General features: G+C 52.2%; 1 protein-coding gene across 1 annotated transcript in view; it reads right to left on the bottom strand.

The window, feature by feature from the left end:
• Positions 1–17,091, bottom strand: part of CRY2 (cryptochrome circadian regulator 2) — a 33,238-nt gene that overhangs the window by 2,273 nt on the left and 13,874 nt on the right. Inside the window, exons 4-11 of the mRNA XM_061152370.1 lie at positions 16,164–16,348; positions 15,113–15,201; positions 11,340–11,480; positions 9,742–10,053; positions 9,387–9,538; positions 9,068–9,270; positions 8,675–8,767; positions 7,459–7,600 (exon numbers count right to left, since the gene is read on the bottom strand). Coding sequence (XP_061008353.1) covers positions 7,461–7,600; positions 8,675–8,767; positions 9,068–9,270; positions 9,387–9,538; positions 9,742–10,053; positions 11,340–11,480; positions 15,113–15,201; positions 16,164–16,348 — 1,315 coding nt within the window. The 3' untranslated portion in view covers positions 7,459–7,460. The remainder of the gene's footprint in view (positions 1–7,458; positions 7,601–8,674; positions 8,768–9,067; positions 9,271–9,386; positions 9,539–9,741; positions 10,054–11,339; positions 11,481–15,112; positions 15,202–16,163; positions 16,349–17,091) is intronic.

The following is a 17,091-nucleotide window of genomic DNA, read 5'->3' as shown; positions in this document are numbered from 1 at the left end:
GACGCCAGTGGGTGCCCGGACGCTGGCCCTCTCCCTCTGAGGTGCTGAAATGGACCAGCTCTCCCTGGAGGACTCTCTGGGCCTCCTCTGCCCCAGGCCTGAGGATGGCAAAGGAGGGGTCACTACCTGAGGCCTTGGGTGACACTTACTCAGATACGACAAGGGCAGTTTCTGAATCAAGGCACAAGGGCTGCTGCCAGAGATGGAGAATTAGAAGAAAAAAAAAAGGCTGGAAGAGAAGCCAGCCAGGACCAGTAATTTTGAAGATGAAGGCAATGACTGAGTTTGGAATCAGCGGGTGAGCGAACTTCCACATAGAGATAAAAGAAAGCTGGCACTGTGCTAGAAGACTGGGGGGTGGGGGAGAGGAGACACAAGGATGAGTCATTTTAAAGATTTATAACATCCTGGATCTAGGGCAGAGGGAAGAAAAGGCCTCGTGCCTGATAACAGCACAGGGCAAGCCCATCACAATGCTAGGTTGCCTGTTTCAAGAGGTCCAGGGTGTCTGAGAGCGTGGAGACACACGGGCCTCCATTAAAAGACTGTACCTCTTAAATGATGGTCAGGTGGATAACAAGACGGCCCACTGAGCCTACTACGGGTCAGGCACTATACACATGTGTTAGGGCACACAACTCATGTGCCCCCAGATTCATATACTGAAGCCCTGAGCCCCTCAGAATGGGGCTGTTTTTGGAAAGAGGGTCTTTAAAGAGGTGATTAACTTAAAATTAGGTGCTTATTGTGGGCCCTGATCCCAAATGACTGGTGTCCTTATATGAAAAGATTAGGGCACAGACACACACAGAGGTCAGAGCCTGTGAAGACAAGGGACACAGCAGTGATCTACAGGCCAAGGGGAGAGGCCTCAGGAGAGACCAACCCTGCGCACAACTTGACCTCAGACTTCCAGCCCCCAGAACTGTGAGAGAATGAATTTCTGTTGTTAGAGTCACCCAGTCTGTGGCACCTTGTGCGAATCCAAGCAAACTAATGCAGCTTGCGACCCCATCAACTCTGAAGATACAGCCTCCATTTTTACAGATGGAGAGAATACGAAAGCTGCCCAAGAGGACAGCATTCAGGAGTGACAGAGCCAAGACAGGAAATCAAGGTCTGTCTGCTTCCGCAACCTATTTTTGCCACTAAGTAATCACTACATTATCTCCCATTTAAGACTTTAAGAGGATGTAACGAGAAATTCAACATGGTGGCATGAAGACTAACATTCAAACAACATCAATGGAAGTTCAGATGTTAACAGAAAAGGAAAAAATGCTCTTGAGAGTCGAAGACATTGGAGTCAAGGGGTTCAAAATCAGTCTTCTGGCACATGCAGCCCTTTTCAGACAAATGTTAAATCCGAATAAGATTTTAACTGGATGATGATAATTTCTCTGAAAGTTGGGAAAAATCAAGAACAAACGTACAAGGATACCTAGATACCTGTATGGGCCAATACTGAGCACCTCTTTAAAATATTTTCAACAATTTTCTCTTTAAGTTTGTACTATAATGACCTAGTCATATTTTTTCACTACAAATGAATATATTCGTTACTAAAGTGTATATATGTTTATGGAAACATGCTAATTGACTCCTCTTCTGAAACTGAAAATTTCAGGACTGGAACGTAAACAGGTGCTCTTACCCACTACCTCCATTTCTAGTGTTTTCTCCACCTTCAGGGATGAGGGAAGATTAAGGGTGCTTGAGGATTCCTTAGAACAAGGGCTCTTATTCTGGGGTTCCTGATCCTTAAGGGGTCCAAGGACAGGCCCTAAGGGACAATCCACAGAGACCGTGAAGTTCTGGGTACATTTCGCTGTGTGTGGGAATAGGTGTAATTTTCTGGGGAGAGGCTCCATCCTTCATCAGACTCTTCAAAGCGTGGATAACCCAAAGAGGGATTAAGAACCAATGCCTCAAAAAAAAAAAAAAAAAAAAAAGAACCAATGCCTCAGCTTAGACGCTAAGGAGATGAGGTGCAGGCAGGCAGGTATAATACTAAAAATTCATTCAGACCTACGCTCACCTGGACATGGTTTAGCCATGGGGCAGACTCGTGAAGGGAGGTGGCAATGACTTGGCCTCAGATGAGCCCCAGTGACCCACGACTCTCTGTGATGGCTTCAAAAACCCACACAGAAAACCAAGGTTTGGAAGAACCAGCTTATCCTTGTCTACAAAGCTAGTCAAAGGCCTGGTCAACTACTTACTCAAGCTGCTCAGTCAGCAAATAATTAGATGGCTCTGTGCTCTTCCTCTCAAGCTAGGGCATAAATCTGCAGAAAAAGACACTTGGGGAAATCAAATGAGGCCGCACAGGAAAATGATAGCATCACCAGAAGACAGAGAAGCGCAGCTGGGGGAGAGGCACCAGGGGAAAAATCAACTCATAAAACATGTGCTAAAAACAAAGCCAATCTCACAACTGTCCAACTCCTCAGCCCGTCAGAAGCGGCTGGAACACGGACTAAGTAATGACCTCTGCCTCAGTGTGCCAATGTCGGTTAGGATGGCCGTGTGTCCCTGGGCCCTCACACCCGTTCTCCCCCCTGGACGCTAACCTGCAAGCCCGCCCCACCCCAGTCCCCAGCCCGGGAGGGGTGTGTGTGGACACTGCACATGAGCCTTGTCAGCAGAGCAGACCACTGCAGCTCAGGGTCTGGACGAAACATGGCCTGGAGCCTGGCCCAGGCCTCAGTGGCCACCCCTCCCCCCACACGGGGTGAGGTGCAGGGCCTGAGCGCTTGAGCTGGGCAGAAGGCTGCCACCCGCCCCCACACCAGGAGCGGGGAAGGGCAAGGTGCGGCCGGCCCGGAGGGGTTACAGCTCGTCTCTAGGCTCAGCCCTGGTCTCCTGGCTCAGCCTCATTCTTCACTTTAGCTACACGCCTGCCCTTCCTGCTGCACCACAGAATTCACACGGCAAAGGGGAGCTGTCAGTCAACAGCTACTGAGTAAGTGCCAGGGAAAGCGCAAGGGGATGTCAAGTCCCAACAAATTCTTGTTTCAGGAACTGAGTCAGAGAGGCGAGAAAAACCTGTGTGAAGGCTCCCAGGAAGGGTTTCTGACCACCACACAGTCTCCGCTTCCACCGGGCAGCGTTTTACAGACTGCCCAGTGCCCCTCACACATGGTTTCACGTAAGGAGGGAACACATGGGACAAATGTCAGAAAGACAACAAACAGGTCCCAGAAGTCAGGTTCTCCTCACTGAAAAGTAAAAGTGAAACTGTTAGTCACTCAGTTCTCTCTGTCCCTGTGGACTGTAGCCTGTCAGGCTCCTCTACTCCTGGGATTCTCCAGGCAGGAAAACTGGAGTGGGAAACCCTGCCCTCCTCAGGGGAGCCCCACGGCTAACCGAGCTTGCGTGAACTTCAGGCGGAGGAGGGGGGAGAGATGGTCCTTGGCCATGAACCTTCTGTGTTCAGTGGGCTTCTCTCAACAGATCAGTATGTAGCAGCAGAAGGGCAAATGGATCATGTGCACTGCTAAAATAATTGGGCCAATACAAAAAACCTGCACACAATTGGAAGCTGATGGAATCCTGAGCGGTCAGCAGCTTTGGGGATTACAGAGAAGCAGCTGAAATGAAAGCTATTTGAGGCTGGCTTATTTTTCAATTTTGTGAACATCGTACAGTAACCAAATGCAGAACAGATACTGATGTGGGTTTGAGGTAAGTGTGGAAGCAACTGATATCAGGATATGTTTTCCCACAAGATCAGTTTAAATCATTGTCTGGCCCAGGCCTGAGGCATCAGAAACAGCAGAATAACAAACTAGAGAGGCTGGAGCCAAACGCGGCCTGAAGGGTTGGTGATGGAGCCTTCCGGCTGGTAAAGTGTGCTTATTCACACCTGACAGCTAAAGCATCTCGGAAAAGTTATGAGTCCTGCCTTGAGTCACTCAGCTAAACTGACAGAGAGGAGAGAGGAGAAGGCAGTTGAGACTATCGACTCAGGCCCTGGGGCCACTGCTCTGCGGCCCATCCAGCCCAGGGCCGGCTCTGACAGAGGTAACAACAGAGTCAAAGACACCCCGAGAAGCACAGGCGAGGCGGCGATGAGATTTCGTCTGTGTGGTGCATCTTACTCAGAGGCTTTTCACACACACTTTCTCCTCTTTCCCCAGCGTGCGTGCTTGATGGGCAGGGCAGGTGATGAGATGCTGTTATCACTGACTAACTGATGATGACGCCCAGCCATCTTCAGGCCCAGTGCGACCACCAGCACTCAGTGAAGCAAAAGCGTCACCAAGAAATTCTTTTCCTTCAGGGTTTCCAAAGAACATGAGTATCTGTCCTGTCCTCTGACCTCCTGGCCCCACTTCCAGTCGACTGGCCACGATTAAGGGCTGACCCTTGAGAGTCAGGCCTCCTGACCCGACAGGCTGATAGACAGCTCCTGGACGACAAGGCGAGGAGAGGCGCTGGCCTCTGCACCCTTTAGTGTCCACTTGGATCACCGCCACGGCCTCTCGACTGGCTCTCTCCCCACACCGTTTCCTCTCGCAGCTCAGCCCAATGCCTGGTTAATCTTCTAAAAATGCCAGTTTGATCACTCACTCTGTTTCAAAATGCGCCTCCGTTTCCACAGAGTACACACCAAGGACTCTGTCTGCCTGACATTTAAGACCCTCCATAACTGGACCCAACTGTAACCTTATGTTCTTGTAAAAAAAATAGTAATAACAATGCCCATAATAATAATAATGATAGCTATCATTTTATTTAGGAACTTCTAAGGCTAAGTGGGGCTTTCCAGGTGGCACTAGTGGTAAAGAACTTGCCTGCCAGTGCAGGGGATGTAAGACACGAAGGTTCGATCCCTGAGTGGGGAAGATCCCCTGGAGGAGGAAATGGCAACCCACTCTGGTATTCTTGTCTGGAAAATTCCAAGGACACAGGAGTCTGGTGGGCTACAGTCCATAAGGTTGCAAAGAGTCAGACACGACTGAAGCAACCTAGCACGCAAGGCTAAGTATCCTGTGTGTTACATGGACACTGTTAGTCACTGACCAGCACCCACACTCTGTAGCTGACAGAACCTGGATTCTGTCTGGCAGCTTGTGGATGTGGCTCAGACAATAATAGATCAGGAATGGTCTAAGTCAGTGATTCTCAGAGCGCGGTCCCCGTCCCAGAACAGCAGCATCATCAATGCTGGGAACGTGTTAGAAATGCAAATTCTCAGGCCCCAGCCCAGGCTTGTTGGGGGTGGAGCCTAGCCATCTGCGGCTTAACAAATCCTCCAGGGGCTTCTGTTGCTCACTCAGGTTGGAGATCAATGGTCTGAACAATCCCGATCCTATTTCCCAGCTTGGGGGTGACTTTATGACTCAGTTCTGGCTCATGATGCCAATGTGAAAAGCTGGGGAAGAGGAGGTGTCCTGGTAAAGGTTTTATTTTCCTGATGAAAAGGAAGAGAGGCACCCCCTGACGCCCTGGCACAGTATAAAACTGCATAACACTGCACTGTGCCCCAAGCCCAAACTTCACTTTGTCTTTTCCTCAACTTTATTTTTCCTTCATACCACTTAGGGCTTCTTGACACAAGATGTATCTGTCTGTTTACTGTCTGTATCCTCCCACAAAGGTGAATCCAAGGGCGGGCAGGACTCTGTCAGTCATGTTCACAACCATATCCAGTGCCTACAATGGTGTCTGGCAAAGTGTGATCACTCGATACATGTTTATCAAATGAATGAGTGCAGCTGTCTCTGTGATTTCTTCTCTTTTTTGCTTTGAGCAAGGAATTGATGGCTGAAGCTGTGGCAGCCACCTTAAGGCCAAGAAACAAGAGGATCTCAGAAAAATTGGCTCTGACACTGTTGAGCCATCAAACCCAAACCAGCAACACTCTGCTCTGGGCCTTTTGTTCCTTAAGAAAACTAAATCCTTCTTTTTTTTTCACCACAGTAGTCATGTTTTTTATTCTAGCAGCCTCATACATTACTAACTCATATATTTAATCATTCAATCTTTGTAACAAGAACCTAAATTTTGGTGAGGAAACCAAGTCTCAGAGAGGTTAAGTAATTTGCACAAGATCATGTAATCATTAAGCTGTTGTTCTTGTCGGAAACGCCCCCCTTGCTGCCTAAATTCGTCTTCCAGGTCCTCTAGGGTAAAACTTCTGTGTTGTCCTCCTGGATCGCTCTAGCTCACCAAAATCTGTCTAAGGCTAAGCTGGTGGAGCCTGAATCATCTGTCCAGGAATTATAGATCATGAGTCCTGCTTTTCTAGGCAGACTATTACACCCTTACGGACAGGCATCGTACCGTGTTTATGTCCTAAGCGGCCTTTCCTCACACGTTTGTTGGCAACAGTTTCAGGCACAAGTGGGTGCCAATACCTTCCTGAACAACCATGACCCCGACGTTTAACCTCTCTGTTCTCTGATCTTCTCACCTGAAAGTCAGAGCATCAGCCTGGCAAGTTCCAGATTTGTAAGACAGAATGAACTTTGCTTAGTACCACAGAGTTAAGAGAGAACTAAGAGGTAATGTCTAAGGTTGCCAGTACTCCCAGGACGAGATAACACAACTCTGTCCGCCTGTGACGTCTGTGACAAAGAGCCTAGTTGGGTAAAGGGCATCAAACATTTGCCGCATCACTGACATGTGAATCTAGATGAACAGACCAGATGGCCCCGCCTGGCCTTGAGGTGCAAGAGCTTAGAAAAAAAGAATTGGCTTCATGAAGAAAATTCCCTTCCCATCTAATCTTGCCGACACAGCACATAAGGAACAGCCCAAGATGATGACCCAAAGTGGATAGTAATTTATGTCTTCCCCAGAATGGCATAAAAGGCCCTTCTTGCTTTGGGGAAGGAAGAGCCAGGTTTTGGTTTTTGAAGACATTCAGGGGCTTCCAAGGAAGATGAGTGCTGAGAGGGAAATGCAGAACTGAAGCCACAAGAAAGACGTGGATGGAGGCGTGGCTGTAAGAGGCACAGATAACTGACTGGAAGCCTGGGTCTTCCAGTCGGTGGGGGGCTGGGCTGAGTGAGCCTCCAAGCACCCCTAAGCCTACATTCTGGAAGTATGTGCTGCCCTCTGCTGGCCAGCCTCAAGCGCACAGCCCGTCGGGGCAACTGGCAGAGGGGCCTGGAGCACTCCCAGCCCTGCCCTGGGACGACATCCCCCTCAGCTTCACATCCAGGTCTCCGCTTTCTTTGTTTTGGATCTGGCTCACTTTGATAGGTAGAAAGATTTTTTTTTTTTTTCTTTCCCATAGCTAGCAAAGAAGGAACAAGGCTTTATCTTTAAATTCTCTTTTTAGTATTAGAAGGTGTAAAAGTCAGAACGGTAGAATTTGAGCTGAAATCCTAAAAAAGTCATGCAGTCCTCACCAGGCTTTAATCCCGTTTGCTGGGTTTTATGCGCCTCACCCCATCTCTCCCCCTCCTCACTCCCGCCTCCCTTCCACTCCGTGACCTCACTCACTCTCAGACGCCCCTGCTCGGCAGTTCTGAGGGGAGCGACTCTGCCACCCTGGCCCGTTTGTTCAGCTCTCCACCAGGCGGCTCCTCCGCTGCTTCCAGTTTGCGCTTGGGAGACGCTGGGCCCCCGGGCAGTGGTCTTGGGCCTGGAGGGAAGCAGGTCAGTGTCACACGGACGCATGTGTTCAGCCAACATGACCCTCATCTGTGCAGAGGCTGCTCTTTAGGGGGCAGGGAGACTGCTCCTCAGACCTGACCCCCTCCTTTCAGCAGTGACCGCCTGGAAATATCTGAGGAGAACATGACCAGGCCTGCAGGCAGCAGTGCCAGCTCTGGGCCCCAAGTCCCAAGGGCTACAGGCCAGAGACGATGGGCCTGGCAGCTATCCTTGCTCAGGGACTGAGGCCTTCCCTCTGCAACCGGCCTCCCGAAGCTGGGATGAGCACACTCTCCCCTGTGGAACCCAGCTGGCCGGGCAAAGTAAAAAAAGCTCTGTAGTTCTCTACAGTCTGAACTTGCCAGTCTTCGCCCCAGAGCTGAAAGGCAGAGATTAAGAAGGGGGCAAGTCTGCCTACCCCTCTCTCCTGCCACCTCCTGCCTGGACGACTCGTCGCCCCGTCCAGCCTCCCCGTCCTCAGGGGTTCCTGCCCACACTGTGCTCTCCACACAAATCACAAATCACAAAGCGGTCATGCCTCTGCCCTGCTGACCCCATCAGCGCCTTCTCCCTGCACATGAGGGAATGCTAACCCTCCCCGTGGACGCGGAGTCTACATGGCGCTGCTCCGGCCATCCATCCTCGTCTCACTCCAGCTCGTCACTCAGGACATGCTGGCCCCACTGGCCTCCCTCCTCTCATTCCTGGGACAGGCAGCTCAATTCTGTCTCTGTGTCTTTTCTTGCTATTCCCTTTGCCTGGGATGCTCTTCCCCTGTTCTCGAAAGGCTGGCTCTGCTTACCACATAGGGCCCTCCACCTAAAGTCACCCCCCTCCCCAGGGCTCTTTTATCAGGTCATTCGACTTTACTTTCCCGCAAAGCACTTGGTATCTGACATGACCCTGCACGGTTCCTTTACCATCCGTGTCCCCAGGGGGAATACGAGCTCCACCCGGGCATGAGTGTTCTGGTCTCTGTCCTCAGGCCCCCGAGACTGAGGTGGGGGTAGCTCTGCAGTGCCCCTGGGACGGGCACAGGCCCCCGGAGGCCAGCTGTACTCACCCGCACTGCTCGAGCTCCCCACCTGGCTCGAGCTGGGCTCCGCAACTGGGTTGCTGAGGTCTTCCACACAGGAAGGGACAGACGCCAGCAGACCTGGGAAGGAGGCAGGGGAGTAATTGGAATGCAAACTCACAGGATTGCACAGGTCCCCAGGGCCAGTGAGGACAAGACAGTGGGGTCCTAGGTCCTATCTCTCTCCACTGGCTGTAACTAATTCAGGCCAGCCTGAGCGGCCTGTGCCCAGGAAGTCAAGTCAACAGCCTGAAAGGCAGTGCTCAGCGGTGTCCCTCTGCAAATATCTGGGAATCCCCATCCCCATCCCCACCCCGGGAGCCTGGAGGTGCTGTCCCCTCTGTTCGGGGATGAGGGGATGGTTGGGGGGTGGCTCCTTACAGAGTCCCCGGTAGCGGGAGAGCTGCTGGTAAACCTGCTTCATCCGCTCGATGTTGAGCCGGCTGGCCTCGGCGTGGTTGACGATGGGCCGGGGGTAGTCCACACCAATGACACACTTGGCTGCCTTCTGAATGGACTCTGGGGCGTTCCAGGGCTCGTAGATGTACCGGGAGGGGAACCCTTTCAGTTTGGGCAGGTATCGCCTGAAACACACCCACCAGATGACCTGTCAGTGCGCTGGAAGCCTCCTTCAAAGGCCAAGTGTATGTCACCCAAGGAGGAGGCTGCAGTGGTCGGAGAGCCTGGTCTGCATCCTCACCTGATGTAGTCTCCACTGGGGTCTGTGCGGCGGCCAAAGCCCACCGGGCAGTAGCAGTGGAAGAACTGCTGGAAGAAAGCGCTGCAGGACAGCCACATCCAGCTGCCGGCGTTCACGCTGAAATCCGCGTCCAGGAGCAGCTCATCGAACACCTAGATGCAGGCAGGAGAAACCATGAGCCTCTGGGGGGCCTACGACCATGGGTCTCCCCCATTACCACATGCCCCCTGGAGAAGGGCATCAAAGCCTTCTGCTGCGGGCAAGCCAAGAAGGATCCGGAGGGAATTTCCTGGACCCAGGGGTCCCAGCCCACCCCCCAGCCCCCAAGGGGGCTGCCCGCTGAGAGAGCACTCACCCGGACACCGCTCTCCCAGCTGACCCAGAGGTCCCCGCGCGTGAGGAAGCAGGCCACGGCGTGCCGGGCCAGGTGGTGGATCCAGCCCTCCTGCCTCAGCTGGGTCATGATGGCGTCAATCCAGGGGAAGCCTGTCTTGCCCTCGGCCCACTTGGCCAGGGCCTCAGGGTTGCGATCCCAGGGGATCTGGATGCAGATGGGGTTCCCCTCCATGCGGTCGAACCTGGGGTTGTTGGTGGCCGCTGTGTAAAAGAACTCTCGCCACAGGAGTTGCCCGAACAGGGAGAGCGGGGGCGTGCTGTTCCGCTTCACCTGGGGGCGGGGACGGCACAGGTACAAATGTGGGCCCTGCCCCGGCACCACTCAGGCCTCCCCACGAAGAAATCTGGAGCTGCCACCTCCACCCTCATGCATGGAGGGGCCATGCCCTGGGAGACATGGCAGAGGGTGCCCGCAGACTGAACCCGGCACCCTGGCTGTGCCCACTGCTGCTCTGAGCACCAAGAACGGCTGAGGGTCGGCAAGAAGCGGAAGGGGCAGTGCTGCGGGACTCGGGAGCTGGGAACCGAGCTCCCCAGGCTGGTCATGATCCTTGTCCTCAGGGGCCCGTGTGTAGCTCCACTTTCTAAAGCTTCAAAGGGAGTTTCTCAACAGCACAGACACAAAAACGCTCAGTCTAGATTTTGGTTAAATACGTGATGCCCAACAGCCTGGATCTGGGGCCATGAGGGACCTAAGACATCAGACCTCCAAGCGAATGATGCCTGTATACTCAGTCACATCCAACTCTTTTCAACCCTCTGGACTGTATGTAGCCCCAGGCTCCTCTGTCCCTGGGATTCTCCAGGCAAGAATGCTGGAGTGGGTGGCCACGCCCTCCTCCAGGGGATCTTCCCAATCCAGGTATCGAACCTGTGTCTCTTGTGTCTCCTGCATCGGCAGGCAGATTCTTTACCACTGTGCCACCTGGGAAGCCCCAAGGGAATGATAATTTTCCTAAAATCACAAGATTACCCACTGAGCTGGCAAGGCTACCCCAGGCCACAAAATCTGGATACTGGCAATAGAAAGGACACATGAAACAACGCAGATGCAAGGATGATCCGATGAATCTGAAGAGCTGGAGGTGTGGCCCTCTCTCTTTGTGGGGGCGGGAACACACAAGGCGCCCTGCCTGTTGCCCCATCCAGCCCTGCATTCGGCCCTCTGGCTACTTCCTCATCACTGATGGGCAAGCACTGCGAGATGGTCTGGACACCGCCCCGTAGCTGGCCACAGTGCTCCTCACCTCAGGACTGGCTCCAGCCTTGCCCACCCTGCCTCCCACCCTGAGGGCTCAGTCCTCAGCCCCCTGCTGCTGGCAGCGCTGCCACCCCAGGCTCACACCCTGAGGTCGGCCGTCCGGCTCCCCTTGAGAAGCTGGATTTGGTTTCCATCGGCGGTTGGGGCTGTGCTTGGCTCTGCCACCTCTCAGACGTGGCCTCCTCCCCACTGTCTCTGGACAGTACCCACACTTTAGCCCGAGGGAAGGCCTCCCTGCAGGCCCAGAAGACCCCGGTCCTCTCGGCGGCACGCGGGGGCAGGCTGACGGCACTCACCTTCTTGTACAGGTCCCACAGGCGGTAGTAGAAGAGACGGCAGGAGAGGCAGCCAAAGCGCAGGTAGGGGCTGAGGCCCGTGGGGCTGGCCAGCAGGGAGTTGGCGTTCATCCGGGGCCTCTCGTAGTTGGCAACCCAGGCCTGCAGCAGGAAGAGAGGGCGGAGGAAGGGCAGACTGGGATGCTGCCGAGGAAAACGCCTGATGCACCCGGTGGTTAAGGAACCTGCTTAAGGTTGGAGACCAGAAGGCCACGGAGCCTGGACAAGAGTCCTGTGCACGTCCCACCCCTGCAGGCTGGCACAATTTCTGATGGAACCACCACTGACCAAACAATGGGGCCCAAGTTCTCACCCTGACTCTGTTTAATTTGTGCTATGACTGTAGTAAGTTATTTAGCCCCTCAGCAACTTTTCTATTACATGAGAAGAAAGTTTCCTACCTGCTGGAAATTAAATAAACTGACAGATCTGAAAGTTTCTGAAAGCACGGAACGGGCCACGACCCTACAGAAGAAAGGAATGGGGCTCCCACATCACAGAAGAGGACCGCTCTCGTTCAGCTCCAGCTGCCACAGGCGCCCTGAGGCTGCTGAACACTCACCCAGGCCCTTCCGCCCGCCGCTCACAGCACTGAGAAACCCACTACTGCGGACCCAGAGTCATGAATTGCGGGGGTCACTTGTCTTGTTTCTCTCATCAGCAGCTGCTGGGAGGGTGCTTAACCTCCACAGCTCAGGGACACCTGTTCTCTCATTTGCTATTAACAATCCCGTGAGGCAGTATTTTTCACCTCCTTTTGAAAATGAGGAAATAAGGCTAAGAAGCGTTACAGAGATGGTAAGAGACAGGGCGGAGGGACTGACTCCAGTCTTTTCCACTCCCTCTAACAACTATTTTCTTTCTCAATTCCTAATGCCTTCTTGTTCTTTGTGAGGACTATTTCACAAACTTATACCCTCTTGAGATCTCCAATTCCATACTTACCCACCCCTCTTCAGCAGATGACCTTCTTTCCTCATGATAAGGAAATGGAAGCCATCAGGTAGGAAACATCTCAACTTTTAGCCACCAAATCTACAGACTCACCTGCACCCACCCCCGCTGAGACCCTGCCCAAGCCTAAGGCCCCCACCTGGCTCTGGAGCCCTCCTCCATTCCTTCTTGCACACATCCCACCTCTCCCTCTCTTCCGTGTCCACTCCAAGAACACTGGGGAAATGGTCTTGGTTCTTTGCAAACAAAACAAAAACAAATACCTTCTGGTCACCCTGCAGACTCCCCCTGCATCCTCTTTCCTCCCTTCATGGCCAGCCTCACGCTATTTCCTTGAACCCACCTCCACGTCCCCCTCCACCACTCCCACCAGAGCCTCCATGATGTCCACGCCACTGAATCCTGTGGGCATTTTCTGTCCTTTCGTTTCTGGACCTCCCAGCCACTCACCCTGCTGCCTGCGCCCCCGTCTCCACAGCCACCATTCCGTTGGCCCCGGTTGCCTCTCACCTGGTTGGCCATTCATGTTTCACCAGCTCCACCGCGACTCACAACCCCTTAAGTGTTGGCGTCCCAGGGCTCTGTCCTAGGGCCTCTACCCCACTGTGCTCCAGCCGAGTTCATCCTGTCCCGTGGATCCTCTAAGGCTATTTCCTTGCAGACAATCACCACGACTCTAGCTTGCACCCTGACTGCGACCTAGACTCCCAAATCACCCTATCCAACTCCCCGTCAGAGATATCCACTTGATTGACTTTCAGGCCTCAAGGGTAGCAGGCTCTTTTCTTTAAACTGCCCTTCCATTGGCATGCCTTGCCTCAGAAAGTGCATTGTCATCCACCTCGCTGCCCAAGCCAAGAGCCTGGCTATCACCTTCACCTGCCCTCCCTCACCAGGTCATGTCAGTCCTACTGTCCAAGTATTTCTCCACTCTGTCCTTTTCTTTCCATTCCCTATTGCCATCGACCTGGTTTAGGTTAAGACTATCTATACTGGACAACTGTGACAGCCTCCCACCTGCCTTTCTGCATCAGTTCTTGTCCCCTCTAGTCCACTGTCCACACTGGGAGCAGAGTGGTTCTTTAAAATGCCTGTCCCTGAGGGCAACGCCTGCACCAGGCCTCCTGGTGTTCTCAGGCTAGAGTTCCAAATCCTAAACAAGGCTCACAAGCACCCTGCAGTCTGCAGGAGGCCCATGTTTCTAGCTTCCTCCCTTGCCACTCTTCTTGAAGCATTATGCTCTTGCTAGCCTTTGCACATGCAGCTCCCTTTCCTTGGTTAATTTTGACTCTTCCTTCAAGCCTCAGCTTCAAGGCCACCTTCCCAGCAGGTGATCCTCAGGTACTGGTTAAACACCTCTGACACAAGGTGTATTTGCCTGCTCACATCCTTGCCCACCACTCTTTGAAAATCTTTTTAAGTGAAACATAGATACAAAAGCACACCAATGGGTGGCTTAATGAATTATTCCAAGGCAAATGCCTCTGCAACCACCACCAAAGTTCAAGAATCAGTACCTTGCCGGCCACCCCAGAAGCCCACCTACATCCTGGCCAGTCAGGTCCCTTCCCTGCTCCATCAGTGACCACCTGCATAACTTTGTTAATAATCAGGTCCTGGCATTTAAAAATGTTTATATTTTTCTGTTTTTGCAAAGCACATTAGGAAGGGAGGGCTTTACCTTTTCAGTTATTCCTTGCATTTTTAAGTGTTTTCTATTCTTTTTTCATCCAAATATACATCCCTAGGCACATTTTGTTTAGTCTTGGTCATGTAAAAGAGTTTGACGTGTTATTTATTTTATTCTATGCATTTCCTGCCATTTCCTTCTTTTCCCTTTAGATTTCTTGTAAAAGAACTCAAGACCTTTGACTTGCACTAATTCCCACAACACAAGATTTCCCTGTGTTCTTACGGGTGCAGTTCAACGCATTCCTCTGGCCTGTGTGCTGCTTGCAGACTGGTGGCTGGTACCAGACTGGCTTGGACTCAGGTTTCCTGTCTTTGCCAAGACTACAGGGGGAGCATGCCTGACGGCCGCTATCCTTGGGGTTAGCAGTCATTAGTGAATCACTAGGGGCTGCAAGATTCCATTGTTCCTTTTTCATTTAATAACTGGGACACTTTTGTGGAGAGATGCTTGCCCTCAGCTACTACTGGGTAACCCACTGGTAAAGATCATATTGTTTGGCCCCCTTTTTCTGGTAACAGCACTTACTGTTCCTGTGGTGACCCAACCCTTCCCCAATCTCAGTTCAAGTGGGTAAAGTAGAGCTAAGCCCACCTCGGACTCTGGGAGTGGGCTCACTACCAGATATCCTCTTAGTAAGAGAGTATCTGTCCTCTTACCCACTGACCTCTTAGTAAGGGGACACACAGATGGGAAAAAAGCAATCTAGCCCAAGTTTTAGAACCATGTAGAACAAGATCTCACTCTACCTACTTAGTAACTACGTGACCTCAGGCAAGTTACTTAACCACTGGAAGTCTTGATTTCCTCATCGGTAAAATGGAGAGCTTAATACCTACCTTGTAGGGCAGATGGAAAGATGAAAGGAAATAGCAAAGCAGGTGCTAGACCTAGAAATGCTCAGCCCATGACCAGCCCATGGTGTGAGCACTCACTAAGTGGTAGCTGCTCTTGTTGCTGTTACTGACATAAAGACTTCTTCAGCCAGCTTGAGTTAAGAGGCACTAAGGGACACGAACCTGGCTCCATCTCCCTGGCTGCATGGGGGTGTCAGCACCTGAAGCCCTGTGTCTCAGAACCGGGGCCATACCTTCCGTTCCAGGTGCTTATCCAGGCGGGCCAGAGCTTCCGTCTCTCCTCCCCGCCAAACCGCTGGGCCGAGTCCTTCAGTGGGGAACCCTACACGAAGAGCAGCAGGTCACAGGACTGGAGGTCAGGTCAGTCTGCTTACAGCTCAGCAAGTCCTCACCTGCTGTCTGTTCTCTGAGCTCTGTACGAACTGAACTATGGCGTTCTTGGTGCTAACGGGACTAACGAAAAGTGAAGTGAAGTGGCTCAGTCATGTCCGACTCTTTGTGACGCCATGGACTGTAGCCTACCACGCTCCTCCGTCCATGGGATTTTCCAGGCAAGAGTACTGGAGAGGGTTGCCATTTCCTTCTCCAGGAGATCTTCCCCACCCACGGATCGAACCTGGGTCTCCCGCATTGTAGGCAGACGCTGTACCGTCTGAGCCACCAGGAAAGTCACTGAGAGAATCCTTACTGTTTCCTTAGTGATGTTTTCTAAGTCATGCAGGTTTTCTTCCCACTGTGACCTCTTCTCTCCTTTCCCTTGCCTCCCTCATCTCAGCCACGTCTCATTATAGGCAGGTGAGAACAATCCTATAGGGCTGGCCCTGGCAGGTCAGCTGGCTACAGCTGTGGTTTTCAGGTGAGAAAGGCTAACTTCGTTCAGATCAAAAAAAACTGTATGATAGGGGAGGAAAGGGAGAGAGGCTGACATAGCCCCTTTCATCAGAAGCAATACCAGTTATGTTGGTATTAAGAAGCCCACTGATGCCAACACTAGGCTATGTCTATATCGTCTGAGAGGTAAAAGTACAAAAATAGTCATGAACTAGAAACAGAAGCTGAACATGTGAATATGAACAGGAAAAAAGACCAGAAGGATTGCTGCAAAATTATCAGTGGTAGGTAACTGTGACAGTTATTTCCATTTTAATCTCTCTGTATTTTCTAAAGAGTTCACAATAACATGCATTACTTTGATGAAAAAGAAAAAAAAATAGTAAGCTTTTTTTTTTTTTTTTTAACAAAAAAGGTGGTGACAGTACAAGTGTCTCAGGCAGGAGTACGCACCCAGCTCCTCCAGGGAGGGCACGCCGTAGGTCTCGTCGTGGTTCTCCTGGATCTCGGCCCGGCAGCCCTCCATCTGCGGGCTGGTCACGGAGCCCACGGGCTTCCTGGGCAGCTCCATGCGGCTGATGATGGCCTGAAAGCGCTTGTAGGTAAGAGGCGGCTTCTGCCCGTTCAGCTCAATGATCCTGGGAATCCCAAAGATGCCTGCCGTCACTCATGAGGCCCTTCGTCTCAGGTCCCTGCCCACCCAGAAAAGAGCCCAGACTGCGCAGGCTTGGAGGGTGGCCTATCCTCATCTGCTCTGGGTCCCACCCCTAGGGGGAAAGGAGGGGGCAAGGGAGGCTATGTCTCCATGTTACCGAGAGGGAAATGAAGCCTAGATTGCTGGAGCAGATGCCTCGGGTAACGGAGCAACTCAGGGCCAAAGCTGGGGCTCAATTCCAGGTTCCCTGCTGCCGGTGTGGAGCGCCTAAAGACAGAGACTCACCATATCTCTCTTATCACAGGAAAGTCCCCACTGGCCTTCACGGTTCTTGGCCTGCCTGTCCAAGCCACAGGGTGCCCTGTGGACTGTCTCTACCCCAGCGTAAGCCTCCAGCAAGTCCTTTGATGAGGGCTGCAAATGTGTTCCTTGGTTGGAAACTCATTCTCTCCTTGGGCCCTAGTTACTAGAACAGAGAGGTGGGGAACAGCCTGTCCCTCCCTAAATCAGAGGCTCGGGATTTACAGTCACAACTCAACCTTAAAGACTTTTTTGCAGTTCACGAAGTATTTTTTCATGAGCCCAGGAAACACAGCTGGACTCAGGTAAGAAGAAAAGCTACAGGAGAGTTTAGAGGCGAACTGAGGCTGTTTATGTAAGGATGAATTGGGATGGGCTGGAGCCAGACTCCCGGGGCTCCTGTTGGCCAAGCAGCAGCTGACAGCA

The sequence above is a fragment of the Dama dama genome, chromosome 1 (assembly GCF_033118175.1).
Source record: "Dama dama isolate Ldn47 chromosome 1, ASM3311817v1, whole genome shotgun sequence".
Taxonomy (NCBI): domain Eukaryota; kingdom Metazoa; phylum Chordata; class Mammalia; order Artiodactyla; family Cervidae; genus Dama; species Dama dama.
Note: the sequence above shows the minus strand (reverse complement) of the source record. Positions and strands in the feature narration are given on the sequence as shown.